The sequence below is a fragment of the Oxyura jamaicensis genome, chromosome 6 (assembly GCF_011077185.1).
Source record: "Oxyura jamaicensis isolate SHBP4307 breed ruddy duck chromosome 6, BPBGC_Ojam_1.0, whole genome shotgun sequence".
NCBI classification, from domain to species: domain Eukaryota; kingdom Metazoa; phylum Chordata; class Aves; order Anseriformes; family Anatidae; genus Oxyura; species Oxyura jamaicensis.
In genome coordinates this window covers 16,790,963-16,816,409 of record NC_048898.1, presented here as the reverse complement: position 1 = coordinate 16,816,409, position 25,447 = coordinate 16,790,963, and the positions used below count along the sequence as shown (strand labels likewise).

Here is a 25,447-nt window from a genome sequence, read left to right as displayed (position 1 = left end):
CAGGCGGCGGCGGGGAGCGGGGAGCGGGAGCGGCGGGGCCGGGCAGGGCCGGGCCGGGCCGGGCAGGGCAGGGCCGGGCAGGGCAGGGCCGGGCAGGGCCGCCCCCGCCGCCGGCGGCAGGATGATCGGCGTCAACAGCATCAACAGCAGCGCCGGGCGCATGCGGTCCCGCTCCATGTGCTCCGTGCGCTACGGGCGCAACTACCGCGGCGTGGAGACCTTCTGCTACGGCTGGCCGCAGCGCTCCCGCACCCTCAAGCCGGTGCTGTACACCGACCTGGTGGTCAGCCGCCTGCAGAGCCGCCGCAAGAAGAAGCCGGTAAGCGCCGGGACGGGCGGGGGCTCCGGGGGTGCTTGGCGGAGGGGCGGGCAGGCGGACGGCTCCCTGCCCCGGCTCCCCGCCCGCCCCGGGAGGTGGCAGCGCGGCGGAGCCGAGCCTCGCGGCGTGTCCCCGGTGGCTGCGCCGCGATGTGCCCGGTCCCCGCAGCCCCCCGGGACCCCCCCACCGTGTCGGGGCTCGCTCGGAAGCCTCCCGACGGGGAGAATCGGGACGGAGCCGTGCCGCCGGGACCTGCCCCCGGCTCAGCAGCAGCCACGGGCTCTGCGGGCGGCCGGCCAGGAGCCGCGCCGAGCCGGCCGGGGGACACGGGCACCCGGCTGGGGCAGCGGGGCTGGGGAGCGAGGAGCGGCTCTCAGGACAAAAAAAAAGAAAAAAAGAAAAAACGGGGGGATTTTTACTGCCAGGAGCTCGCTCGCTGTCAGTTGGCATCGCTCTTGGGGGGAGTTATGCCGGTGCGCATCAGCTCTCGGTGGGGAGAAGCAAGAAGGCTGCTCTGGGCACGTCCTGCCTGCGTCCAGCACAGCGGGAACGAGAGTGAGTCCTCACCTGCTCCATGCCGCAGCGGGGCCGGGGCACGGCGGGCAGGGTGCCCCGCTGCTGTTCGGGCTGCAGCCGTGGGGACGTCGCGGCCATGAGAAGCAGCGATGCTGTCATAGCGCAGTACGGGCTGGGGGCAGCATTAAGTTGTGACGCACTCGGATGGAAGGAAACAAGCAGCTGGGAGGGAGATGCTCAGCCCTGGCTTCCCGCGCTGTGGGGCTGAGGGACGTGGGGAGCACGGGGTCTGCCAGCTGGGGTCATAGCTGTCTGGGCAAGGAGGGGTTTTGGAGCCTGGGGTGGCAGGGTGGGTGGCTGTTCCCCGCCGCCTGCGGCGAGGCAGAAGGTGACACACAACACTGTCCCCAAGTCACTCTCATCTGTCTTTGCTCTGAGCCCCCCCTGCAGAGGAGGAGGTCTGGGGGCAGCGCTGCGTCCTCCTGAGACACCTGTGTGAGGGGAGCAGGGGGGCATGGGGTGACCGGCTGTTCTTCAGCGTGGCTTGTGTGTGCCGGACAGGCGGCGGGGTGTCTGTGAAGGTGAATAAGGGTATGGCTGAGGGCTGTTCCCTCTGCCATACAGCCCTGCTCTGACCGTGCCGTTCGTGTTCCCACAGCTGAGGGGTCTGCTCGCCCGGGGGACCTGCCAAAGCTTTGTGGCCGGGTGTAGAGAAAGATGTTTTGCTAAGGAAAAGTTGGGGAAAGCCAGCAATTGAGCTCTCATATTGAAATGCTGCCAGGCACGGCGAGAGGGAGGCTGTCTGCAGGGAGGGCACTTTGTAGCTGTGAAGTCTGTCGTGCAAAATGTCACAGAGCCGTGCCTTTTCACAGGGCTGGCAGCAGGAGGAGGAATCTTGACCTGCACGGGGCATCTCGCAGCTCTGATTGCTGAGCATTGTGCTGCACAGGAACAAGCACGCTGTGGCTGCTTGTCACCGTAATGTGTCTGAAACAGTTACGATCCCTAAAGGAAGCACCCCAGGAAGGGTTAACCCTCTGCTTGTTGCCGAAATTCCTGCCTTAACACTCTCTGTTACAGACGTGCTGGGCTACAGCCCTCAGCGCAGTCCCGTCTGCGCCAGTGCTGTGTCCAGGGCTGCTTGCAGCCTTTCTCCCAAAAGCAGCACTGCTTTCTCCCAAAGCAGCACTGAACCTGCCTTCCTCTGGGCTCCCTCTGAGGCAGAGGGATGAAGGGAGATGTCATCCGTGCAGCGCCTCCGTGCCCTGCCTGCAGGGTGCTGCTGAGCCTGTCCACCCCTCTGGAGACATTGGCTAGAGCAGGACATGGGGACGTCCTGTCAGCCCCCTTTCAGAGGGGACACCGAAGAAAAAGGTGGATTCAGTTAGAAATCCTGCTGGGACGGTGTATCCCCAGGTCTCCTTGGTGTTGCGCGTGTCTAGGGCAGGGCTGGCTGCCTTGCCGCGTGTGCTGCAGCAGTGAGCTCATAACCCTGTGATGGTGGGGGGGAAAAAGAAAGAAAAAAAACAAAAAAACCACCTCTGTTTGGGGTCGGTCTCGGTGGCACAGGACCAGTTCTCTGCCGGCAGCACCCTGCTTTCTCTTGGGCAGTGCAAATTCAGAGATGCCAAGAGGTGCCATCCTTTGCCCCTTCGGGAATAAACCCATGGAGGAAAGACAGCCTGGAGAGAGGGACCTGCAGAGCCGAGCCGTGAGTCTGTGGTCTCTGCCGACGCAGCTGATGTGAGCTAGGCTTCAGGAGCCTGCTGTGCCCCACCAGAAGTGGTCCTTGCACCACGAGAGTTTGGGCAGGCAGCGGTTCTGCCACAGGAGCAGGAGAGCAGGAGAGCTTTGTGGCTGCAGGGCATCTTCTTGGCTCGGAGCTGGGCTGAGTCCACCAGATTTGTTTCCAACAGGGCATGAAACCGGTGTCAGCTGGGGATGGCGGGCAGCCAGGCAGAGCCTTGGCAGGATCTAAGCATAGATGCGAGGCTTTGCATCACTCACCCTCTCCATCCCCCCAGCCTCCCGTTTGTCTCCTTCTGCTTCGGAGGAGCCAGCCCACAGCCCCGTGCCTGAGGTGAGGCTGTGTGGCAGCTCCTGCCCACAGCAGGCTCGTGTGATGCTCTGGGTGCTTGTACCGGGGTGTTGGAGCCTTCTGAAGCCACAAGTCAGTTCGTCCTTTGAAGCGTTCACAGACAGCCCCCGAGCCCAGGTTTTTGTAGTGCTGCGCTCTGCCGGGCTGCTCTCTGTGCAGACGTTGTTTTCATTCAGAATTACGCCGCCAGCAGCTTCTGCCAGCAGCTCTCCGTGTTATAGCAAAGCTTGTTCCTGGGCCCTCGCACCCCCCGGCACGGAGCGGGTCCCCCCCTGCCCTGCAGCACCCCAGCGTGGCTGGCTGACGTCCCCATCCCTGGCGGGGCCGGGCAGGGCCGACCTCCCCGTTCTGCCGGCAGCCGAGGCCTGGTGCCCGTCTGACTCCTCGCAGCGTTTTCTCAGGAGCTTTTCTGCAGCTCCTGGTTTCCAGTCTCAACTTCTCCGTGCCGTGTTTCCACTCTTCTTGTTTCTGTTCTCAGCACCTCTCGGCTGCATCCCTGTCAGTGAGATCCCTTCCCTGTTTCCTGTGGCAATTTCTTACCACCTCCCTTGTGCCTCAGGAGTCTGCTTCTCCCTGCCCTTTCCTCACAGCAGTTTATGCTCTGCAGGACTTGGGCTCCTTTCCCCACAAAGAGGAGGAGGACCTCTCTGCAGCCTGTGGCTGAGCCACCAGCCAGTTCCTCCTTCCCACCTCCTGCTCCTCTGGTGCCAGGGTGGTGTAAATGGGGTGCGGGTACAACCTGCCATGGGGGATGAGGCCGTGCCGTCCCCGGGAGGCTCCAGTCTTTCCAGGAGACGACTGACCCCTGTTTTTCATCTGCGGATGGGGGGCTGCCTTTCCCCCTCTGGAAAACAAGCTGGTGTTGAGCCAGCGTTTCCTGGAGCAGGACGTACGAAACGAGCCTTGTCCCTCTTCCGTTCTGGCCACTGCATCTCCTGGGGGATGATGGATTTGTCCTCCCCAGACACTGCCTGGGCCTGCCTGCTGGCTGGGTTCCGCGGGTCCCTGCAACCCTGCAGTTGTACTCCATCAGCCACCAGCAAGATCTCTCCCGGCAGTCTCCGGCCAGGAGATGGATGCTGACAGCTGCCTGAACAGTCTGTGCGAAACTCAATTATTTTCCTCTGAGGATGAAGCCTTCCAGACCCGTCCTGCTCCTTGATCTGGAGTGCTGTGTGAGTGCTGCTGGAAAGCCTCCCCAGAGCCTCCCGTGCTGCGGAGCCGGGCTGAGTGCCTGTGGCTTGCGCCCAGCTCGGACCGGACAAATGCTTGGGAACGGGGCCCCAGCATGTCCCTCTGCAGATGGACTTTGCCTTTTTCCGTGCTGAAACGCGGCGCTGGGCCTGCCTTGCTGAACCCTGCGAGGGTTGGGGCCAGCGGGGAGGATCAGGGTGTTTGGGAGGCACTGGAGAGGAGAGGGAGGACAGGCTGCAGCCATCCCGAGGGGCAGCCCAGGAGCAGGCTGCGAGCTGCTGGGTGCAGGAGTGCTCTAGGGGCCCTGCTGCAGGCTGACATCTCACAGAGCTGGGGACAAACACACAGTCTTCCAGTCCTAGCCCAAAGGCCAGCTCGCCTGCAGCCCAGGTCTCCTACAAGCTGTCCCTTTGGCCAGCCTGGTTCACCTTGGAGCAGGGAGAACCAGCTCTCCTGAGGGCTTGGAGCTGTCAGGTAAAACTCACGCAGCTCTGTGCCGCTGTCACAGGCAGGCGCAGGAGGGGAGGCGAGGGGAGGCAGCCTGTGCTGTGACCCAGCACCGTGCCCCAGTCGTGCCTGGGGCTGCAGGTGCCCAGGAGAAGGTAGCTGTAAGCCCTGAAACGATGCCAGCCAGCTGGTGTGTGCAGACGGGCCAGGCTGTCAGCAGCACTGATGCCAAGAAAGAAGGGCTGTGCCTAAGACAGACTGGCCTGGGGGTGCTGAAGCCTTCAGTGCTCCCTCAGCTCTGTGCAGCTCCCCGGAGCTGGGCCCCGCTGGCCGACTGACCCCGCTCTTCTCTCCACAGGCGCTGTACGGCTCCATCAAGAACGAGAAGCTGCAGTGGGCCATGTGAGCATCCCACGGGGGGACACCGGCTGGGCAGGCGTGGGGTCACCCTGCTGCCAGGGAGGGCTTCCCAGCCACCCCCCAGAGCATCCTGCTGCCCAGGGGCTGCATCGGCGGGGTGGATGCTCCTGCGGGGCTGTAGGAGGGGAGTGGCATCACGGGATGGGGATGGGGGTGCCCGGAGAGCAGCGCTGGGTGCTCAGCCCTCTGCCCCCAGCACGGCGCCTCGATGGGGACCCTGCAGCTGGGGGAGGGCTGCCTGAGGCCGGCTCCCTGTGGCTGTGGCTGTGCTGGCTGTTGTCCTGCGCCTCGGCAGCGGTGCCCGGGTCGGAGCGGGCAGCCCGTGGCCGTGGCCGTGCCCGCACCCTCGCCCACAGCTGCCATCCCCAGCAGCAGGAGCGGCAGCGCCCGCGCTGCGGGGATTAATCAGCCCGGCGGTACCGCCAGCGCTGAGCCAATGCGCTCGGGCTGCTGCCATGGAGACGCCGGCAGATGCTGAGGGGTTTAATTAGCAGTGAGCGGGTACGAGGGAGGGGGGAGGCCGCAGCTCCGGGCTCCCACATCTCTGGGGCGGGGGGAGCGGCAGCGATGCAGCCTGCCTGAAGGGCGAGGGGGCATCATCTGGAGGGAGGCTGTGAGCAGGGTCTGCCCCCCAGCAAGGTGGGCTGCGGAGGTGCCGAGCCCCAGGGTCCTCCGTGGCCTGTGGCTCATCAGGCTGGCCAGCATTAGCCCACCTGTCCACCAGGGCTCCTCACTCCCGAGGGCAGGCAGGGACCCCACCAGCAGCAGCAGACACCCCCGTGCCTCACCCCAGCAGCACTGCGGATGCCAGCCTAGTGGGGGCACAGAGGCTTGGCCAGGCTATGGGATGCTCTCCAGTCTTGTGGAAAAACTGCTCAGCCTGGTCTGCTGCGAGTGGGAGGCTTGGTGTTTGCTGTCCCCAGCAAGGTAACAAATGCTTTCCCAACCAAATCTGTACCTGGCAGAGATGAGGAGGAGCTGAGGAAGTCCCTTTCGGAGCTGGCTGACCCCAAACCCAAGTCCATCAAGCGCATCAGCAGCTGCAGTAACCCCTTCCTGGACTTCTCCCAGGACTCCAGCATCGCCACCTACAAGCACGGACTGTTAGTGCGCAAGATCCACGCTGATCCTGACTGCAAGAAAAGTAGGTGTCTGTGAGGGGGGCTTGGGGATAGGGGCACCAGAGAGCTCCAGAAATCCTGCCAGTGGGAGCGGGGCAAGAGTCACCCCATGAAATCTGCAAGTAGCATCAAACCAGCCTCCAGCGTCAGCCCCAGCACCACGCGGATCAGGCTGAGGGTGTAATTCACCCTGCAGGCTGGGGGGCGGAAGGCTTCCCTCTCCCGGCAGAGCTGGGAGGGCAGGGGGTGCGTTGGGCTCCCTGGAGGACAAAGCCCTGTCACAGGGTGCTGAGAGACAGGGAAGGGTGTCTCGTGGTGCTGCAGAAGAGTCCTGCCACACGTTCAGCGCTGCCAGACACGTTCCCCGTTCCCACTGCAAAATCCTCCCTAAGCCCTGGCCTTCTAATGCCACCTTGATCCGATCAGGCGCTGCTGCCCTCCCAAGCCAGCCTTACCTGGCGGGCAGCACCACGTTGCCCCCATCCCTGGCTGTGCAGGCAGCGAGTTGCCAGCCCTGGGGGGCAGCAGCAGCCCCCCACCCCACCCCCCAGCAGCTCCATCTGCCAGCCACGCGCCCGGCATGGGCTCAGGTGCGCGGGGACAGTGCTGGCGTGCCGCCCGTCCCCGGGGTGGGCTGACGTGCGGCGTGGCAGGGCTTGCTGGAGGAAGGGGGAGCTGGCAGCGCCCTGCCCAGCGCCGGCACTGAGGCCTGGGCTGCTCTCATCTCCCGCAGCACCCCGAGGGAAGCGCGGCTGGAAGCCCTTCCACGCCATCCTGAAGGGGATGATCCTCTACCTGCAGAAGGTACGGAGCGGAGGGACTGCCTGCGGCCGGGGACACCTGGGGCTGGGGGCGGTGAGGAGGCTGCTGACACCCTGCCCAGCTGCTGGGAAAGGGGGAAAAGCTACGGTTCCTGTCCCCAAGCCCAGGGACCCGAGTGGTGCAGCCTGTCCCACGGGTGCAGCACGAGCTGGAGGCAGAGCCCTGCAGCAGCCTGGTGGAGGCCGACCCCCACGCCTCACTACCTCACAGCACTGGGTTGCGCTGGGTGCTGCCTCCGGCTGGCTCTGAAGCGCCCCGTGACTTGCAGGAGGAGTATAAGCCGGGGAAGGCGCTGGCGGAAGAGGAGCTGAAGAATGCCATTAGCATCCACCACTCGCTCGCCACGCGGGCGTCTGACTACAGCAAGAGACCCAATGTCTTCTACCTCAGGACAGCCGACTGGAGGGTCTTCCTCTTCCAAGCACAGTGAGTGCCCCAGGACTCACGCAGGGCAGCAGGGGCTCACCTGTGGTGGTGGTGGTGGGACAGGGCTTAGGGCCACGTCCTGGCCCTTTCTAGAAGGGAGAGTAGAGCCAGTGGCCAGCAGGGACCACCAGGCTCATCTCTGAGGCAGGTCCCTTTGGCCTTGGTGCTCTGGGGCTGGCAGGGAGAGCAGCGCCAAGCTCGCCTGTGCTGGCCTTTCTCCCCAGGAACCCCGAGCAGATGCACTCGTGGATCACGCGCATCAACGTGGTGGCCGCCATGTTCTCCGCGCCCCCCTTCCCCGCTGCCATCGGCTCCCAGAAGAAGTTCAGCCGCCCGCTGCTGCCCAGCTCCTGCACCCGGCTGTCCCAGGTGGGCGAGGGGGGCTCGTCCCTTGACGTGGGGACAAGTGGCAGGTGGTGGCGTTGGGCTGTGGAGACACGCATGGCCTACCTGCCTGCCCTGAGAGGGGCCGTGGCACAGCCAGGACCTTGACAGGAGATCGGGCCGGGGGATTAGCTGGCTCTCACTCGTGCCACTGCAGTTATTCATAGAGCAGAAAGGATTATGAAAAACAGCCTAGTTTTAGAGGGGATTAAATTCTGCTCTAAGACTGCCACCAGCCCGCCATGAGGCAGGAGGAAATTTCCCCGAAGGGCCTGTGCTTTGGTCTGCCATGTTTGGGAAGCCAGGGGCAGCAGCTGAGACCCTGGCTAGACTTGGAAGGGGAAAACCACGCTGGCCCCAGCTGGCTGCAGCCAAGAGGTGAGGGGAATGGGGTGCTGATGCGGTGTCACCTGTCCCCAGGACGAGCAGGTGAAGAGCCATGAGACCAAGTTCAAGGCGATGTCAGCGGAGCTGCTGGAGCACCGCTCCTCACTGCCGGAGAAGAAGGTGAAGGGCAAGGAGTACGAGGAGCTGAAGCAGAAGGAGGAGTACCTGGAGTTTGAGGTGAGCTGGGAGACCCCCACGGCCCCTGTGCCACCACTGCAGGCTCTGGGCCATCACCAAGTGCTGGGGACCTCTCCTGCCCGTGTAGCTGAACTGCATTAGCTTCTCCTGGTACTGCTGCTACGCTCTGCCCCCCTCAGCTCCCCACCGTGGGTGAGGGGCTCCCAGGGCTGGATGGGGCATGCCGCAGGGCTTTCAGCTTGCTGTGGGCCCCTGGTGGGAAGCACCAGGGAAGAAAGAGGGCATTACACCTCCAGGATGGGGTGGAGGAGCCAGGAGCAGGATACCGGCTGGAAGGTACTGCCCTGCTACCCCCACTGCTCTTTGCCCCCCAGAAATCCCGCTATGGCACCTATGCCATGCTGCTGCGGGCCAAGCTGAAGGCCGGCTCCGAGGACCTGGCAGCGTTTGAGTCCACGCTCTTCGACTCAGCAGGCGGCGAGGACGACGGCCTGAAAAAATCCCGCTCCAGTCCCTCGCTCAACGCCGAGCCCTCCAGCACGGGCACCAAGGTGAAGCGCAACGTCTCGGAGCGCGCCAGCCGCCAGCCCCCTGGCCACCCCCAGAAATCGTAAGCCAGGGGCATCAGCCGCCCGCGCTGCAGCTCCCATCCTGCCCCCTGGCACTGGGGTGGGCGCCACGTGCCCACCGGGACCCTGCACGAGTCCATCCTCTTGGGGCAGGCGCTGGGGTGGGGACAGCCTTCCCCAGCCGCCAGCACCAGCCCGGTGGCCCCTTGGCTGGTGACTGGTGCAGGGCAGGACCGGCCCCAGGCGCTGCCGGTGGGAGTTGCCCCGTCAGACTGATTCCTGCCCCTCCTTGTTCTGCGCTTGGCTGCAGACTCCCCTCCAGCTCCCCAGCCTCATGGAGGGGACGGGACTGAAACCTGCCGACTGGGCTACATTCCTTGGTGTGAGAACCCAACGCAGCGCAGCCAGCGGCTGCTTTCCTCCAGCTCCGTTGTGCCGTGTGGGAAAGATGGGACTGGGCAGAGAGGCGCCATCCAAGCGCCCTGTGTGCCGGCCCTGGCCCTCGCCCCCTCCCTGAGGGCTGGGGGAGCCAGGACTCCCTCCCTGCTGCCCCAGCTGCTCCCACGCCTCCTGCTTTCTTACAACTTTTGAATGGTTTTTGTGATACAGTTTTGCACTTTTTAGTACCAGATCGAGCTGACCAACAGGGAGTTTTTTGGGGGCTAATTTTGATGCTTTTTGGGAACTGTTTAAAAAACAAACAAACAAACCCAGCCATTTCCTGTAGACACTGCACTCTTGGCAGGGGGAGAGAGGTTTTTACATGGCCTCGGGGGGATGCAGAGCCTCCCTGGGCAGCGAGCCGAGCGTCTGCGCCTGTGCGTGCTGCTGTGAGCCACCCAGCCCATGCCAGGCCAGCCCGTCCTCACCCGTCCTGCACCAGCAGCCTTCCTGGAGACAGCCAGCCCCGCAGGCACCGCCACTGAGCACCGCTGGCTGTGTGCTTGGCAAACACGGGCACAGCCCCCCAGTCCGACCGTGCCCCTTGGCTGCGCCTGAGGGTGAGGAGTGCATTGGGCAGCAGCGTGCACGTGATGGGGCTTTCCTTCCAGCGCCACTGCTGCAAATCACCGCAGGGGCCTTGGAGGCCGCAGAACTGAGTGCTGGTCCAACGTGCTGTAAGGTCCTGAGCTAGAGGAGGAGCTGTGGCTGGAGCCCACCTTTCTGCTGCAGGGTCTGTCCTTCCCCAAGCAGGCGGCAGGCTTGCCCGCAGGGTGAACGAGGCTGGAGGGTGCTGGTGCTGGTGCTCAGGCGTGGCTGCAGGAGCACTGAGGGTGCAAGCCGGGAGGTCCAGCGCCGGGGCCAGCAGAAGGGCTGAGGGTAGGGGCTGCAAACACACGCTGTTCCTGGCCGCACAGGACCTGGCTGTTCTCAGCACTGACTTTGCGAATGTGTCAAACTTTTTATTCTGCTCTTTTGAGTCTATTGCAAAAAAAAAGAAAAAAAGAAAAGAAAAAAAAAAAAGAAAAATCCACCCCTGCCCCAGGCGGCTTGGGGAGGGGGAGAAAAACCTTTGTACAGCTTCTTCTGTCGGTTACTGAAGTAAAACTTGCTCTTCAGTTCTTGCGTGTGCTGTGGTTTTTCCCCCAGACTAGCCCAGGGGTGACGCTGGGGACAGCCGAGGCTCCAGGGACTGCTGAGGGGCACGCAGCCAGGCTGCCCTCCCCAGGGCCACAGGCAGGGCTCGGTGCTGGGGGGTGAGCGCCCTGCCTCGCCGCCTTGCGGCAGAGACACAGCTGGCTGAGGTTAATGGAAACCGCGTCCCTTTATTCACCGGGTGAGGGAGGGACCGTTAAATAAGAGCAGAGAGGGGCCGGGCAGGCTGCATCCCGCCCCCGAGCGTCCAGGCAGCCGGGGCTGCGGCGTGGGCTCCCAGTCCAGAAGGCACTTGTGTGGGATGGGATGGGCAGGGCGGGGGGCAGCACGGCCCCCCCGGCCCCTCAGTGCACCTGCTGCTGCTGGCTGTGGGGCAGTTCGCCTGCTGGCACCGGCCCTGGCTTCAGGGCCAGGGCAGGCCCCTGCTCCTCCTCCACCGACTCGCTCCCGTAGGCGCTGTCCTCCTTGATCTCTGCAAGGCAAGCCCGGAGCAGTCAGGGGGGGAGAGGCCGGGGGGCAGCAGGGCCCTCCCCCCATCCCTGCACTCCCTGTACCTGTGCTCTGCAGCTTCTCCTGCGCCTCGGTTTTGCGCAGCATCCGGACGGCCTTGCGCAGCCCCATGGAGTCCAGCGCCTCCAGCAGCCCCCCTAGGCTGCCCCCAGCCAGCTACAGGGAGAAAACGGTGAGCAGGGAGGGACACGGTGGGGGCGGGAGGAGGACAGGGCGCCCCGGCCAGGCACTGACCTCGTAGCTGCGCAGCAGGCTGGCGCTGGGTGAGGGGGTGTCCTTGTAGGTCTCCACCAGGCTGCAGAGCCCCAGCCGCTTGGCCAGCTCCATCCAGTCAGACCCGCTGCTGTCCTGGTTCAGCAGCTGCTCCAAGCCCTGCAGCGCGTCGTTGTCCAGGGACAGGACGTTCCCTGTGGGGGACACGCAGCTCCGTCACACACTGCCCGTCCCCGCGGCCGGGAGGGTCCTGGTCCTGCCCTGCCCGGGCAGAGGGGCTGCTCACCTGCACGGGGGGCAGCGGGCAGCTCCGCCTCGGGGCCCGGCTGGGAGGCTTGCAGCAGGATGTCCCGCACCTGCAGGACAGACACAGGGACATGAGCATCACCCCAAGCACCGAACACCTCGTCTCAGCTCCCTGCATGGCCTGGGACGTGGAGAGGCACAACGCCAGGCCTGGCTGGTGCCAGCACCCTGGCTGTGCTCCTGGCAGAGCTCTGCCTCTCCAGAGAGGCTCCCCGTGCTACACCCCCCCGCCCACCACGCTGTGTACCCCATGGAAACGCTCCTATCCCACACTGTGCCCCCGCGCACCTTCTGGCTGCGGGTCAGGTCCAACGGCGTGTGGCAGCGGCGCGGTCGGGGCCCTGTCTCCTCCTGCTCCTGCTCCGGGTTGGGACGGGGGCTGGGGCCAGGCGGCGTGGCCGGGGACGGCTCCCCCAGCTCCATGCTCACCTCCTGCTCCTCAGGGTCGGCGTCCGTGTCACTGCTGGCCTCCGACGAGGAGGGGCTGATGGGCTCGTCGTTCTCGTTCAGCACATCTGCCCCTGTGGGCGAGGGGTGGCTGAGCCCCTGAAGGGCAGGACCTGCTCCCACCGCCATGGGCAGGAGGGGAGCAGCAGCACCTTACCTGCTTTGAGAAGCAGCTTGGTGAGCGTGGGGGAGCCCAGGCCGGCGGCCAGGTGCAGGGGGGTGTTCCCAGCGAAGGTCCGGCTGTTGACATCTGCTCCCAGCTACCGAGAAAGGCGCGAGGCCATGAGGATGCCCCCGGCCCTGCTTCCCTCTCCCTGCGCCCACGCCGGCCCCACAGTGAGGAGCCGGCCCCCTACCTTCTTCACCAGGTGGGTGGCCATGTTGAGGTTCTCCATCTCCACGGCCAGGTGCAGCGGGGTCCTCCCGCCCTGCATCTCCGTGGCGTTCACGTCCGCCCCCTTCCTGACCAGCAGGTCCAGGCAGGCCGGGCTCTTCGCCTTCACGGCCAGGTGCACGGGCAGGAGGCCTGGGGCAGGGGGAGAGGCTCAGCACCCCGCCAGCCACACTGGGCCCCTTCCCCACCCGGGCCCTGGGTCCCCCAGCCCCGCTCACCGTAGAAGTTGGGCAGGCGCAGCAGGTACGGGACAGCCGCACCCAGGTGGGTCAGCAGCGTCCTCACCATCTCTTCGTCGCCCGTGTGGAGCGCCAGGTGCAGCAGGGAATTGCCGTAGCGGTCCAGCAAGGTGGGGTCTGCGCGGGCTTGCAGGAGGAGCTGCACCACCTGGGGCTGCTTGGTGATGACCGCCAAGTGCAGCGGCGTCTGCGGGACAGAGGCACCCGTAACCAGCGCTGCTCCCCTCCCGGCACGGCCCCCAGCACCCCTCACACACAGCCTGAGCACGGGGGCTGCAGCAGCCCCCAGCAGCTGGATGCAGGTGCAAGCCCTGGACAGGGGAGAGCTTCCCCTCAGCCCTTCCCCGTGAAAAACAGCCACCCTGGGAGCCCCGTACCTGCTGCAGGTTGTTGGTGATGTTGATGATCTGAGGGCTGGGGATGCTAACGACCACGTCGATCAGCTGCTTGATCACAGCTGTCTGCTCATGGATAATAGCAAGGTGCAGAGGCCTGCGGGGAGAGAGGACAGCCTTTGTCCCAGCTCCGTGTCCCCAGAGCCTCCCTACCAGCTGCTGCCCCCGGCCCTGTAATGCTGCCCCCTGGGGCCGGGCTCTGACAGCCAGCACGGTTTGTGCGGTCCCACCCGTGTGCCCCTCGCCCCGCACACTCACGTGTCCCCGTTCTCATCCTGCGAGGCAGCCAGGTGCCTCTGGACAGCCAGCAGCATGCGGGGGTCCGCGGTGACCGAGTAGTCGAGCAGGGCGTGAGCGTTGCGGCGCGCCAGGGCCAGCATCCACAGGTGACAGATCTGGGCTGCAGGATGAAGCAGGACATCAGCACCAGCACCCCCGCCAGCTGCCTCTCCGGGCATGTCCTCCACCCCAAGGCAGGTGTCCAGGCCCCTCTCTCCTCCTACCGTGCTTCTGCAGCTCCTTGCAGTATATGCTCTCCGTAGGCACCTGCCTGTCGCCCTCGTCCCCATCCACGCTGGGGGCTTTCATCTGCACGCCGCCCTGGTACCCCCCCACGGGGTGCGGGCCGGTCGAGTAGATGCTGTTGTACGCCAGCCCGGGTGAGTAGGGGAAGCTGAGGTTCCCACCTGCAGGGCAAGGGGGCAGGTTAGGGTTAAGGTTAGTCTTGGGGTTAGGATTAGGGTTAGGCTGGCAGAGTGGGGAGCAGGGATTCCTGACTCACCTCCTCCCGATCCAAAGCCCCCGGCACCACCACCGGCTCCCCCCATGTGCGAGCCCCCACCGAAGTGCTGGGGAAACTGGGGCAGGACTTTCTTGCGCTTCCTCTCCACCTCCTCCTTATCTGCAGGGAGAGACCGGGGACGTTCAGGGGTGGGGGAGAACGCCCACCCTGGTGCTGAGAGCACCCACCCCTCGGCGCTCACCTTCCACCACGGGGTAGTAGGTGAACTGCTTCGAGTCACTCACATCCCCCCCTCGCTTCCGCTTCAGCTGCAGGAAGACGGTGACGGGACGGTCGATCTTGGGCTTGTGGTAGGGGGGCGTGCGGAAGACGATGGCGTACTGCGGGCACGAAAGACAGATGTTAGCCCCACTCCTGCCCAGAGCCAGAGATGGGGCTACCTCACCTCACGGGGCACCCACCCACCTGGGGGCACATCAGGAGCCCCCCCATCTCCCCGTACCTGCTTGTGTACATCCGTGGGGGAGAAGTCCCCGAAGGCCTGCCAGCCGTTCTCATCATCCTCGTAGAAGCGCACCTCGATGTCATCTGGGGGGGAAAGGGGGGCCTGGCACCGCCTGTCTCACTGCCTGGCCAGGCTCCAGGTACATGGCCATGCAGCCTGGCCACCTCGGGGCCCTGGGGCTTAGACCAATTCCACCTCAGCCCCTGCAGAGGGTCGTAGCTGGAGGGAACGCCTTTTACCTTTCTGGACCTTGTCACAGAGCAAGTAGACCTCATCCCCACCCCGCACCGAGCCTGCCGTCTTATCCATCCGCGAGATCTTCAGGTTGGAAGCTCCGGGGGACTCTGCAGAGCAAAGAGGTGTTGGCAGCCCCCACGGTGGCAGAGCAGCCGCAACCTCCCCACCCGTCCTGCCCTGTCCCCTGCCCAGGGGAGCCCAGGGGCCGGGCTGGCCAAAACGGAGCCGTTCACTCTTTATCACCCGGCCAGGGCGAGCACATCCAGACCACCCAGAGACAGATGGCAGAGCCGCATCCATCAGCCCAACACGGCACCCAAACGCCCACCCCTTCCATGCCCAGCCTGTCCCTGCCAGCAGGAGCTGGCCCTGCACTCACTGCTGTCGTGGATGGGGTCCGAGATGACGGGCTGCAGGGCCAGCGTGAAGTTCCCGCTGCTGTCACGAAGGTAGGCGGTGAAGCGCAACCGCACGATGCTGAGGTCCATCACCTTCTTCAGCTCCTTTGCCTCCAGCTCAATCTCTCGCAGCTCGGCTTCTGCCGGGCCGGAGGGAGATGCCGTCAGACACACCGGCCCCATGCCCAGCCCAGCCCTGCAGCTGCCACCCCATGGCAGGTCCCCGCTCCCCGCAGCCCCAGGCTGCCCCCACCTGTCAGCAGGCTATTCGTGTTGCGAATCTTCTGCTGCTTCAGCTTTTCCTTCATGATCTCCATCATGTTCTTCTTGGTGACGTGGAGCACACCCAGGTTGCTGAACCTGGCGGAGAAGAGCCCGCTGTCATGGCAGAGCCAGCCCAGGGGCACACGGGCCACCGAGGGCCGGCAGAGCTGGGCACAAGGCAGCAGGGCAGCGGCAGGTCAGTGTGTGCAGGGCAAAGAGGAGCCGTCACAGCGGGGAGGAGAGGAGCCCAGAACAGAGGGCTCTGCGGGTGACCAGCCCATAGTGGGGAACGGGGAGGGCTGGAGGGCAGAGGGATGCAACTGCGACCAGGCTGAGCCAGCAGCAGGGGTTGGATTTACAGGACCTACAAGGGACTTTGTGTGCAGCAACAGAGCGCACACAGCTCCTGCCCCTCCTGTCCCACTCCAGCAGGAGATCTAAGGAAAACACCCTTTCTTCCCCAAATTGGGCTGCTCAGGCCACAGCAGCACTGGGGCACACAGCAGTAGAGCCAGCCAGGAGCTTGCCTGCTTCAGCCTCAGCCACCAGCTGGGCAGAAACTCCTGACAGATCTATGGAGCAAGACGTGGAGCCCGGCTGCCTGACAGTTATCTGCAGAGCTGGAGGAGAGCCTGCCCTGGCTGCAGAGCTGCAACCCCGAGGACAGAAGCCCAAAACAGGCATGCACACAGCTGCATGTGCTGGACCCAGAGCTGGCCAAACGCTCGGGGGACAGAGCTGTGCCGATGACCTTGTCCAAACACACTCCTGGCCCCATTGAGCAAAACCAGCTCCTGGGGGCATCAGCCCCTCTCTTCTCCCCAGCCCCCAAACATGCAAAGCTGCAGGGCCTCCAGGCACCCTGTGCGGGCAGGAGGCTGCCCCAGCCCACCAGGTTCCCTTCGCACGTACTGCGCAGTCATGTCCTTGGGTCCCACGATGGCCACGCAGTTGCCAGCCTCGTTGCACTGCTTGCCCACCAGGCTGTGGGCATGCACGCGGGGAGGGTCGCTGTGTGTCACCAGGTCCACCTCGATCCGGGCCATCCCTATGTAGTTGCAGATCTGTGGGGAGAAGGGAGAGGAAGCACGGTACAATAATAGTCAGTGCCATGTCTTCTCAATATCCATTAACGTCCTCGCTTCCAGGCACCCCTCCCGGTCCCTGTGTGCATCCCCAAAGCCCCGTTCCCCCAGCACGGTGCTCACCTTGACGGTGGGGTACGTCTTGCGCCCCTTCTCGCTGGATGCTCCCGGCAGCCCGCCGTGTGAAGGGCCCTCGCAGCCATACCGAAATCGGAAACCCCGCTGTGGAAGCACGGAGGGGGTCAGAGCAACGGTGCTGGGGGGTGCCCCTGGCGCTCTGCCTGCCCCTGCCTGGGTGACGTCCTTACCTGCTTCGGCTGCTCGATGATGATGAGGTAGGGGCCTTCTACTGGAGGACAGAGAGGAGAGGCACCGGTGAGAAGCACAGGGCTACCAGCGTGTGCTCCCAGTGCTGATGCTGGAGGTATGGGGTCGGTGCTGACAGCGAGGTGACCCCTGTCTGTCCCACAGGGGGTCCCCAGGGCCCCCAACCCCTTGCTGGGAGCAGCCATCAGGATGCTCTGGCACTCAGGGACCCGCAGCACAGCCCCAGCTCAGCTCCCTGGCGGATGGGGCAGCAGGGCCGGGCTGACCAGCCCCATCCTGGTGGCACGGGGCAGGGATTCCCAGCCAGCCCACGTCGGGGACAAGGGGTGCACGGCCCGCGGCGCTGCTGGGAACCACCCGGCGTGAGTCAGCCCGCCGGGAAACCCCGCGGCCAGGGACCCCGGGGGGACACGTCCCTTACCCGTCTGCATCAGGGGCTCCTTCTGCTCCATCATGTGGGTGCCGAAATTGAAGTCGTCGTAGTCGATCCCATCCAGGCACTGGGCGAGGGGAGGGGAGCGTGAGCCCATGGGGCTGCAGCCCCCGGGCGGGCGTAGACCCCCATGCCCTCCCCACCGAGCGGGGCGTGTGGGTGCCGAACCCCCTACCCCCTGCGCCCCCCGTGTCCCGCTCTGACCCCAGGGCAGACGGACGGACGGACAGAGGGACGGACAGCACCCCGCGCCCCCCCGGCAGCGCGCACTCACGGGCTGGAAGTGCTCGTCCATGTCGGCGCGGGGCCGGCCGGCGGCCTGCGGGCAGAGCGGGCGGTGAGCGGGGCCGGGCGGCAGGAAGGCCCCGCCGCTCCGGAAAGTCCCCAGAAACCCCGCCGAGCCGGGAAATGACGGCCCCGCGCGTCACCGCCCCGCCCAGCGGCACCGGCACGGCCCGGAGCGGCTCGGCCCCGATCGGGGCTCCCGGCCCTCGGAGGCCGGGTCCGCTCCGAGCCCTCCCGAGGCAGCCGGGGGCTGGGGCCCTGCCCCGCGGCCGGGCTGGAAATCCCGGCGGGGCGGCCGTGACCCGGCCCCGGCCCGTAACGCCCCCAGGGGCCCGGGACCGGCCCCGTCCAGTCCCGCCTCGACGGGGCGCCCCGCGCCCCAAGCGGGAGCTGGCCCCAAAGCGCTGCCCCGAGCGGTCCCCCCCGGCCGGGGATATGAGCAGGCAGCAGGGTGAGCGCTGCCATCGCCCCGTGCCCCGGCCCCACTCACATGGCAGCCCCCCCATCCCTCCCGTCGAGGCTGCGGGGCGTTCGCCGGCCTCGTCCCCATCCCCACCTTCCCGCTGGGGAGCCGCAGCGGCCGCCCTGCAGCCCCCCGAAGGAGCATCTCCCCACCAAGCAGCGCCCGCAGCCCTCCAGCCTCCCACTCACCGCGGAGGAAGAGGCAGGCCTCAGCAGCCCGTCCAGCCCCAGCATCGCCGCGGGGACTGCCAGCCGCCACAGACACGGGTCCCGCCGGGGTCAGGGTCTGCCCGGCAGCGGGAAAGCACCGGAGGCTTCTAGCAAAGGGGCAGGATCAGAGCAGAGCGGGGCACGCTCTCTTTCTCCGCATTCCTTTTCCTCACTAAGCAGTGGAAAATTAAAAAAAAAAAAAAAAAAGTATCTGACTCCGCTGTGCCCTTGTACCATGAATTTCTGAAGCAGTGGTTGCCGCAGGTCCCGCTCAGGGGATTTTGGGTGTGTGGGAGAAGAGGGGAAGGAAGGGGATTGTTCAGCTCGTGCGTGACTCATATTCTTCAGAAGCTGAAAAGAGCTTTTTCAAGGAGATTTTCCAGCCGCTCAGGCCCTCCAAAGGGGCTGCCCTGAGGCCCTGGGTCTGAGATTTTCCCCACGGCTGCATGAGCACAGCTGAACTCCGGCAGCTCCTGCCCACAGGATGCGGCCGAGGCAGCGGCTCACCCCGGGGTGTGGGGACCAAGGAGGGCCAGGACCATGGCAAAGCGAGGGGGAACCTTCCTTGGGCCATTCCCAAGGCCTGGGAGCATCGACGTGACCCGGTGCAGGCCAGCGGGAAGCATCACGCACTGCCTGCTGCCCGGGTCCCACCTGGGCATCCTCAGCCCACTGCAGCCAGCCCGCTGCCAGATCTGTTGATGCAGATGTCACAGAGAGGTAAAAGAGGGGACAAATGTCCTTCACCAGTGTGCCAGGAGGACCCCCTCTAACCCTAACCACTGAGCCCATTTGGGGGAGCCCCAAGGCAAACCCTCGAGACGAACACACCATGCCCCCTGCACGCAGCAGCTCCCCTTTCTCCCGCTCCCTCAGCCCCATCCCTCCAGGGGTTTTTGCAGCTCGCTCATCTCTGCCCTGCACACTTCCACTTGTTGCAGCAAACAGCGTGACTCAGGAACGTCACGGGGCCATGCCTGCCTGTCCCCAGCCTGCGCTCGGGAGCTGTCTGTCCCTGTGCCTGCACGCTGGCATGTTGGAGGAAGCACACCTTGCTCGCCGAGCAACGCTGGAGGGTCACCGCCAGTTTCCTTGTTCCTGGAAGAGCCCACGGCAACGCAGCACTGCTCTGAGACAAGCGCTGCCTCCTGTGCCTGGCAGGGTGCCTTCAGGCCCCCAGGACCAGCAGGCAGAGGCTGCTTTTCCCCTGGGAGCACAGCATGCTCCCTTTCTATCCCCTGCACATCCCACAAGGGAACCCATCTCCCCCTCCTGCTCCCCCTGGTGCACCTCTGGACCCTGGGATCGCAACAAATGTCACCCACACACTGCAGGCTCCCCTTGCTGGGCTGATTCCCCCATGTCTCCACGTTCCTATGACTCAGGACAGATTTTGCAGGCATCGCTGCCCTGAGCAGCACCAGCCCCTTGCCGTACGGATGGTGCAGCCCACTGCTGAGCCGGCTCCCGGTGCAGGGCTGCCTCCACAAAGGGCCAGCTGCTGACAAGCGCAGCAGGTCACAGCTCTGCTCCATGCCTGCAGCTCCCCGAACGTGACCCAGCAATGCCGGTGCTGTTTTCTTTTCTCCCATGACAGCCAGCTGACTTGCAGAGCTGGTGCCCTGCAGGCACCAGGGAAACATCCATCCGACTGGCTGCACCAGCAGCCACGGGAAAGGGCCCTCCAGAAACATGGGAGGCAGCAGGAGCATGGCACAGCTCTGACTTGCCCCAGCCACCCACCTGGCTGCACCTCTCTAACACTATTCCCGGCACGTTTTGTTTCCCCAGGAGCCTGCTAATGCCTGCAAATTATGGCCTTAAATTCCCAAGCTTGCTTTCTGCTCAATTCCTGGGCCCTGCTCCATCGCAGCTACTTGTTAACAACTGTGTGGCTGACAAGGCTGCTGGTCCTTCTTGCAGGGACCTGGTTCAGAGACCTGTCCTGGAAATCCACCCCCTGACCCGTACGAGGGACAAATCCCCTCTCCCTGCAGCCGTCCCAGCTTCCCAGCAGCCCGCCCTGGCGCACCAAACCACTGGTATCTCTGTGCACTAAACGCCTTTCCTCCCATCACGGCTATCAAGTTCGTTCTGGCAAAACCCAGCCACCCACTGATCTTCTGTGTTTCTCCTCTAGGGGCCCATAAATCAGCTGCTTTGTTGTGTTATGAACCATCTGCTCCGCTCGTGCGCCTGCACATCCTCCAAAACCCCCTCTGGGTGCCGGCGGGGCCTGTGCTGCCCCTGTCCTTGTGCCCCATGCTGCCCATGGCACCGCTGGTGCTCCGGCTGTGGCGTAGATTCGTGGGGCAGCCCCACGCACCAGCACCCTCCTGGCACCGCAAGCAGGGATTGGGGCCACAGGGGCACGGAAAGAGGAAAACCAGCCCCAGCTGTCCTCTCCCCAGCCCACAGCCCCCCAGCATCTCGATCCTTCTCCCCAGCACCTCCAACCTTTCCCTGCTCCCCCTAACCCCCGCTCTTACCCTAACCCTAACCATGACCCTAACCGACTCTAACCCTAAACCTGCCCGCTCCCCGGGGCCAGGCCGGCCTCCCCCCATCCCATCCCATCCCATCCCATCCCATCCCATCCCACCCCTGCCCCCGGCGCCCCCCGCCGCTCCCCCCGGCCCCGCCGCTCACCTCCGGCCCCAGCCCCGCTCGGCGCCGCGCTCCCGCCGCTGCCCCGGGAAAGTCCCGGCCCGGCCCCGCCTCCCGGGGCTTCCCGGCCACCGCCCCGCCCCGCCCGGCCCCGCGCACCGGGGGCACCGGAGGGCACCGGGGACGGGACGGGCCGCGGGGAGGGGGCGGCCGGGGGCGGCCCCGCAGCAGCTTCTGTGGCTGTGAAGTCCCTGTGCCCTTCCTGACGGCGTGGTTGTGCGTTCGTGTGTTTTTAACATGTATTATATATAAAAGTCAGAACGCTCCTCTTCCAACTACACGCACCGGGGGAGGCGTTGGCCAGGTTCGTACAGGTGGGCAACTCGGGGGGGCACCACCTGGCCCACGTGCACAGCAGCAGCAATGCCCCTCGCGAGGGACAAGGGAAAAACTATATATATGTGTATATACATCTATCTCTATATATACGTAGCTCTATGTCCACACACACGCACTCATTCATCGCCCTCCTCGCTCCCACCAGCCTCCAGGACAGGCTCGCAGCAGTGGGGTGCTCCCCCCCATGATTGTCTCCGGCAGCCAAGGACCCGGAGCAGACAACCCTGGCCCCCAGCCGCCCCTGGGGGGCAGCTCCTGTTCCCAGGGGCTGCAGGGCCGAAGGCTGCTGGAGGAGCCCAGATGCAGCTCCTGGTTCAGGGGGGCACGTACCAAGCACCATGTGCACACACACACGTGCACCCCGAGGCACGCGGGGTCTGGGAGACATTTGAGGTGGGGAGCAGCCGGCAGGGCCCCACTTGCAGGTCCCCACTGTCAGCCTGCCTCCCGTCGGGGTCACACCATGGCCAGCCCCTCTGCGCCGTGGATGCAGGCTGTGCCAGGCAGGCTGCTCTCGCCTTTGTAACTTTTGGGGGCCCGGCTGGCTTTCAGCAGCACCAGGAAGGTGTCCGTGGAGATGGCCCCGAACTCGAAGGTGAAGGTGCCATAGAAGACCAGGACGTCGATGATGAACATCCACTCGCACAGCGCGGCCACGTGCTGCAGCACAAAGCTCTCCTGGATGAAGAACACACCGCCTGAGGGCATCCTGGTCAAGGAAAACACGTCCAGCCTCCAGCCACCCCAAGGAGGACTACAGGTCTACAGGAGCACTATAGGAGGACTACACCCCAACACCCCGAGGGTGACGGCAGCCAGGCCAGGGCTGCTATCACCTGCCCACTCCAGCACCCTCCCCACAGCCGGCAGGGCCGGGAAAAGGATACTGAAGACGAGGGTGATGAAGGCCACGACGGTAAGGATGCTACGCAGGTGGCCAGTCCAGTAATGCCCGCGGGTTTTGGCCATGCGGTAGGTGAGGACGGACTGCAGGAAGACGAACAGCATGCTGGTGGGGAAGGCCACCCCCGCTCCGATGTAGTGCAGCACCTTGGCGTGATCCACCTGCAGACATGGGCTGTCAGCTTGTGGCTCCGCGGGGCCACGAAGGGGACAGCCAGCGCCGCCCCGGCCCTGCCCAGCACTGCGGAAAGCAGCAGGCAGGTGCTGAAATGTTTGCTTTCTGAGATAAGTGCTAAACCCAAACCGGCTGCTTAATCCGGGTCCGAAACGGTGAGTGTGCAAATAAAATGTGCTGGGGAAGCGCAGTGCCTGGCGGGGTGGAGGTGTGCATGAAATGACCCCAAATCCTGCCACCAACCACGCTCCTCCAACCTCCACATCAGCCCCACGTCACCCTGCCGCCAGCACCAGCCCGGCCCCGGGGAGAAGCCTTACCTGGAAGTTGCCGACCATGGTGAGGCCGGCGGCACAGAGCCAGCCGGTGGCCAGCCCCAGGGTGTTGAGGAGCGACGGCCCGACACGCTCCAGGACGTGGGCGTACCTCAGCAGCCCCACCAGGATGACTGCGGGACAGAGACACAGCACCCATCACACACGGCCACTGGAGACCCCCCCACCCCCGGCCCCCCCCCCGCCCCTCATTAATTATGCCTGCCGGCACCCCAGGGCCGCCTCTACGCAGCGCCCCGCTCCCTGCCCGGCACTAGGCCGGGCGTCCCGTCCCGCTCCCTCAGCACCACGCACTTACCCATGAAGGAGCCCAGGCTGCAGATGAGGCTGAAGAAGCAGCTCTCGGGAGGCAGGGTGCCACACTTGCTGTGGGGACAAAGCACGGCACGGGCAGCCCTCAGTGGGGGGGCACCAAGGTGCAGGACCCTCCCCAGGGCCTGCTCCTGGGCAGCCCCGAGCACCCGCTGCTCGTCCTCATCCCTCCCCGGGGCTCCCCTCTGCCGCCCCGTGCCCCTGGGGAGGAGAGGGGCTGGGTTCGGCCCGGCCCCCCGCCCACCCACCATCTCCTCACCTCACAAGGGGGATGTGATCCAGCGTGCAGCAGGAGCCGGGGCCATCCACGCCGCACGACTGGTTGTAATTCCTGCGGGGAGCAAAGGGACGGGCTGGGGGGGCCTGCAGCCGGGGAGCACCGTCCCCGGGGGGGCATCACGCCCTGGATGCCCACAGGGAGCCCCGGGGCAGGAGCAGGAACACGCAGCTCCCAGCCCTGGCACACACAGCCCCGGGCTGGCAGCGCGGGTGGAGCCGGGCGCGCAGCCACCGGCAGCTCCGGGCTTGCAGGGAACGTGGCGCCCAGGCGGGAAATGGATCCCAGGGGCACAGGCACCCCGCAGCGCCCACACAGGCTGGCCCTGGGACCTCTTCAGCAGCTTTTTGACCGAGCTGCCCCTCAGGGGTATGTGTACCTCGTCCCCTCCATGCCACCACCAGGCTGTGGGCACAGCCCTAGAGCAAGCTGCTGCCACGGGGAGGGATGGCTCCTGTTTTTGGGGGCAGGGGGACCTGGCCAGATGGTAGCACCCCCCGTGTTGGAAAGGGGGCTCTGCTGCCCGTGGCCGCCCCAGGGGAGGCAGGGCTGCCCGGAGCACACGTGGGAAGGAAGGGAGGAAATCCCCTCTCCCTCAGTCTGGCTGCAGCTTCTCCCAGCGCGGCTGCTGGCTGGCGTCCCCGAGTCCTCCCTAGTGGCCTGGGGCAGCTGGGTGGCCTCGGCAGCAGCGTGACCGCCTCTGGGACACCACCACACGGCATCAGCCTGCGGGACCATCACGAGGGAGTGGTACTGTTGTCCCCAGCCCCTGATGGTGGGGCACAGCAGGGGTGAGGCTGAGGATGTGGTGGGAGGTGACGGGATGGCCAGAGCCGTGACACCCAGGGAAGCTGCCCTGGCTCTCCCAGGAGCTGGCACCTGATCACAGAAGAGTTTCTGGGTGTCCTGTGAGAGCCCATCACCTGTTACTGCAGCATCACCCGGGCACCCCTGGCTGGCACGGCCCAGGGGGCCCCCACCCTGCAGCCACAGAGCCAAAGGCGCCTGTCGGAGCCGAGCCGTCGGCCGCCTCCAGCTGAAGCGGTTCAGCAATCGCACGGTTAAGCAGGACTTTTCGGAAAGGGCTGGGCTGGTCTCTGCTGTTTTTTCAGTCTCCTCGTTTACTGGTGGCTTTGTTTTCCAACCGCGAAACCCGAGCAAGGCGTGGAGCCCCACGGCCTCCTCAAGGGCTGCTCTTGTGGTGTTGTTTGGTTTGGGATTTTTCTATTTTTTTTTAAAGCAAGCAGCCCAAAGTTTGGAAGCATTATTCATCATTAACGTCTGTTTATGCCACAGAGACAACGCCGACAAACACATTCTTCCCAGGACAGAATAATCCATCAGACAGGAAATGGAAGCGGGTTGTGTTTTTTTTTTTTTTTTTTTTTTTTACCCTCCTTCAAACACTCCAGCAAGAATTGAGCTAACATGGATTTTCTGGGCAGATTTTTTAGGAGACACAACAAGCCAAGAGTCATGCAGAAGAAATTCCTGAGAGCGCGGACAGCTCTTCCCTCCCAGCCCTCATCCCCAGCCTGGGGCACAGACGAGTGCCACAGCACAGCCCTGCTGGCACTGCCAGGGCCCAGGGTTCAAGTCTCCATCAAGTGAGTCCCGGCCTTTTCCATGGAGACACACGGCCCTCTGTAATCCCCTGACCACTTATTTCAGGCTTTTTCCATGCTTAGCGTTTACTCAATGGCCTCCTTCTCCCCGGGTGCCGTGCGCAGGGCAGGACCGCTCACCGGAGCGGCCGTGACCGCACACCAGCGTGCCGGGGGGGCGGGAGGGCTGGATGTAGCTCTGCTCAGCTCCGCCAGCCCCAAGGCTCTGCAAACACGGGGCCCAATCCCACCAGCAGCTAGCCCCTGTGCGGTTTTGCTCCCCCAAAACCACATGCGGGTCAAGGAAAAGGGGTTAGGAATGGAGTGGTACCCGCTGTCAGCGGGGCCCCGCCGCCCTGCCCACCCCCAGGACCTTACCAGTTGTGGACGGGGCAGATGTGGTTGTTGGAGAGTGCCATGGCGTACCTGGGGGAGATGACAGCAGGGGTTACGCGGTGCCCTGCGGGATGGGGCACATCCCAGGCTGCCCACATCACATCGCATCACCTCTGCAGAGGAGCTCACCAGGAGCTCAAACTAAGGTGCGGGGCCGGCTGTCCCCTCCGGGACGTGCCCCCCACCCCCCCACCTCCCACCGGGCAGGGTCTGTCCTGCCTCCCCCAGCCCCGGCACCGGGAGCTGGGGGCTCCGGGGGCCGCTCCCTGTGCCGCCCGGGCTGCCCTCGGGCACAGCGGCGCGCCGAGCCCCCAGCACCCAGCCGTACAGCCGGGAGGGGGTCCCGGGCGCGGAGCCCCCCCGGCGCTACTCACACGATCCACATGCCGGTGATGGTGAAGGCGGGCAGCGTGACGGGCAGGATCCCCCAGGCGGGCATGGCGGGGCCGGGCATGCCCCGCCGGGCTAGCGGCGGGCGGCGGGGCCGCCGGGGGAGCCTCCCCGCTGCCTCCTGCTGCCGGGCCGCCGCCGGGCCGCGCTCCCCATGGGC

At 65.2% G+C, this 25,447-nt stretch overlaps 3 protein-coding genes across 6 annotated transcripts; 1 reads left to right on the top strand and 2 right to left on the bottom strand.

The window, feature by feature from the left end:
• Window positions 1-26: 26 nt before the first annotated feature.
• PSD (pleckstrin and Sec7 domain containing) lies at window positions 27-9,538 on the top strand. Its single transcript, XM_035329330.1, has 8 exons — window positions 27-319; window positions 4,933-4,976; window positions 5,960-6,138; window positions 6,849-6,919; window positions 7,206-7,363; window positions 7,588-7,732; window positions 8,168-8,311; window positions 8,647-9,538. Exons 1-8 carry the CDS (start codon window positions 122-124, stop codon window positions 8,884-8,886), a joined length of 1,179 nt encoding a protein of 392 aa, XP_035185221.1. The 5' UTR covers window positions 27-121; the 3' UTR covers window positions 8,887-9,538.
• Window positions 9,539-10,240: 702 nt separating this feature from the next.
• On the bottom strand, window positions 10,241-18,061 carry NFKB2 (nuclear factor kappa B subunit 2). 4 transcript variants are annotated; one of them, XM_035329326.1, is made up of 22 exons: window positions 17,869-18,061; window positions 16,921-16,999; window positions 16,481-16,521; window positions 16,296-16,394; window positions 16,000-16,151; window positions 15,077-15,183; window positions 14,805-14,963; window positions 14,428-14,532; window positions 14,186-14,271; window positions 13,925-14,063; window positions 13,723-13,842; window positions 13,445-13,627; window positions 13,200-13,341; window positions 12,924-13,038; window positions 12,526-12,733; window positions 12,270-12,439; window positions 12,071-12,173; window positions 11,755-11,987; window positions 11,447-11,516; window positions 11,182-11,354; window positions 10,992-11,103; window positions 10,241-10,909 (listed from the first exon to the last, which is right to left on the bottom strand). In XM_035329326.1, the coding sequence occupies exons 1-22, from the start codon at window positions 17,911-17,913 to the stop codon at window positions 10,782-10,784; spliced, it is 2,769 nt and encodes a 922-aa protein (XP_035185217.1). In that variant the 5' UTR covers window positions 17,914-18,061; the 3' UTR covers window positions 10,241-10,781. The 4 variants fall into 4 exon arrangements, with proteins under 4 accessions (XP_035185217.1, XP_035185218.1, XP_035185219.1 ...); XM_035329327.1 differs by having other exon boundaries at window positions 16,481-16,518; XM_035329328.1 differs by lacking the exon at window positions 17,869-18,061 and adding an exon at window positions 17,207-17,356.
• Window positions 18,062-20,781: 2,720 nt separating this feature from the next.
• On the bottom strand, window positions 20,782-25,441 carry TMEM150A (transmembrane protein 150A). The gene is made up of 7 exons (XM_035329331.1): window positions 25,272-25,441; window positions 24,880-24,927; window positions 22,880-22,951; window positions 22,607-22,674; window positions 22,294-22,421; window positions 21,783-21,960; window positions 20,782-21,593 (listed from the first exon to the last, which is right to left on the bottom strand). Exons 1-7 carry the CDS (start codon window positions 25,349-25,351, stop codon window positions 21,352-21,354), a joined length of 816 nt encoding a protein of 271 aa, XP_035185222.1. The 5' UTR covers window positions 25,352-25,441; the 3' UTR covers window positions 20,782-21,351.
• Window positions 25,442-25,447: the final 6 nt, after the last annotated feature.

Excerpts from the sequence above, each read along its gene's own strand:
- NFKB2 (XM_035329326.1), bottom strand. The coding sequence starts at position 17,913 with ATGCTGGGGCTGGACGGGCTGCTGAGGCCTGCCTCTTCCTCCGCG. Across the intron at positions 15,184-15,999 it reads CCCAAGGACATGACTGCGCA|GTTCAGCAACCTGGGTGTGC; the intron begins GTACGTGCGAAG and ends CTTCTCCGCCAG. Across the intron at positions 11,104-11,181 it reads GCCTGCTGCGCAGCTACGAG|CTGGCTGGGGGCAGCCTAGG; the intron begins GTCAGTGCCTGG and ends TTCTCCCTGTAG.
- PSD (XM_035329330.1), top strand. The coding sequence starts at position 122 with ATGATCGGCGTCAACAGCATCAACAGCAGCGCCGGGCGCATGCGGTCC. Across the intron at positions 7,364-7,587 it reads GTCTTCCTCTTCCAAGCACA|GAACCCCGAGCAGATGCACT; the intron begins GTGAGTGCCCCA and ends CTTTCTCCCCAG. Across the intron at positions 7,733-8,167 it reads CCTGCACCCGGCTGTCCCAG|GACGAGCAGGTGAAGAGCCA; the intron begins GTGGGCGAGGGG and ends ACCTGTCCCCAG.
- TMEM150A (XM_035329331.1), bottom strand. The coding sequence starts at position 25,351 with ATGCCCGGCCCCGCCATGCCCGCCTGGGGGATCCTGCCCGTCACGCTG. Across the intron at positions 24,928-25,271 it reads ATCACCGGCATGTGGATCGT|GTACGCCATGGCACTCTCCA; the intron begins GTGAGTAGCGCC and ends CATCTCCCCCAG. Across the intron at positions 21,594-21,782 it reads CTTCATCACCCTCGTCTTCA|GCGGTGTGTTCTTCATCCAG; the intron begins GTATCCTTTTCC and ends GGATGCCCTCAG.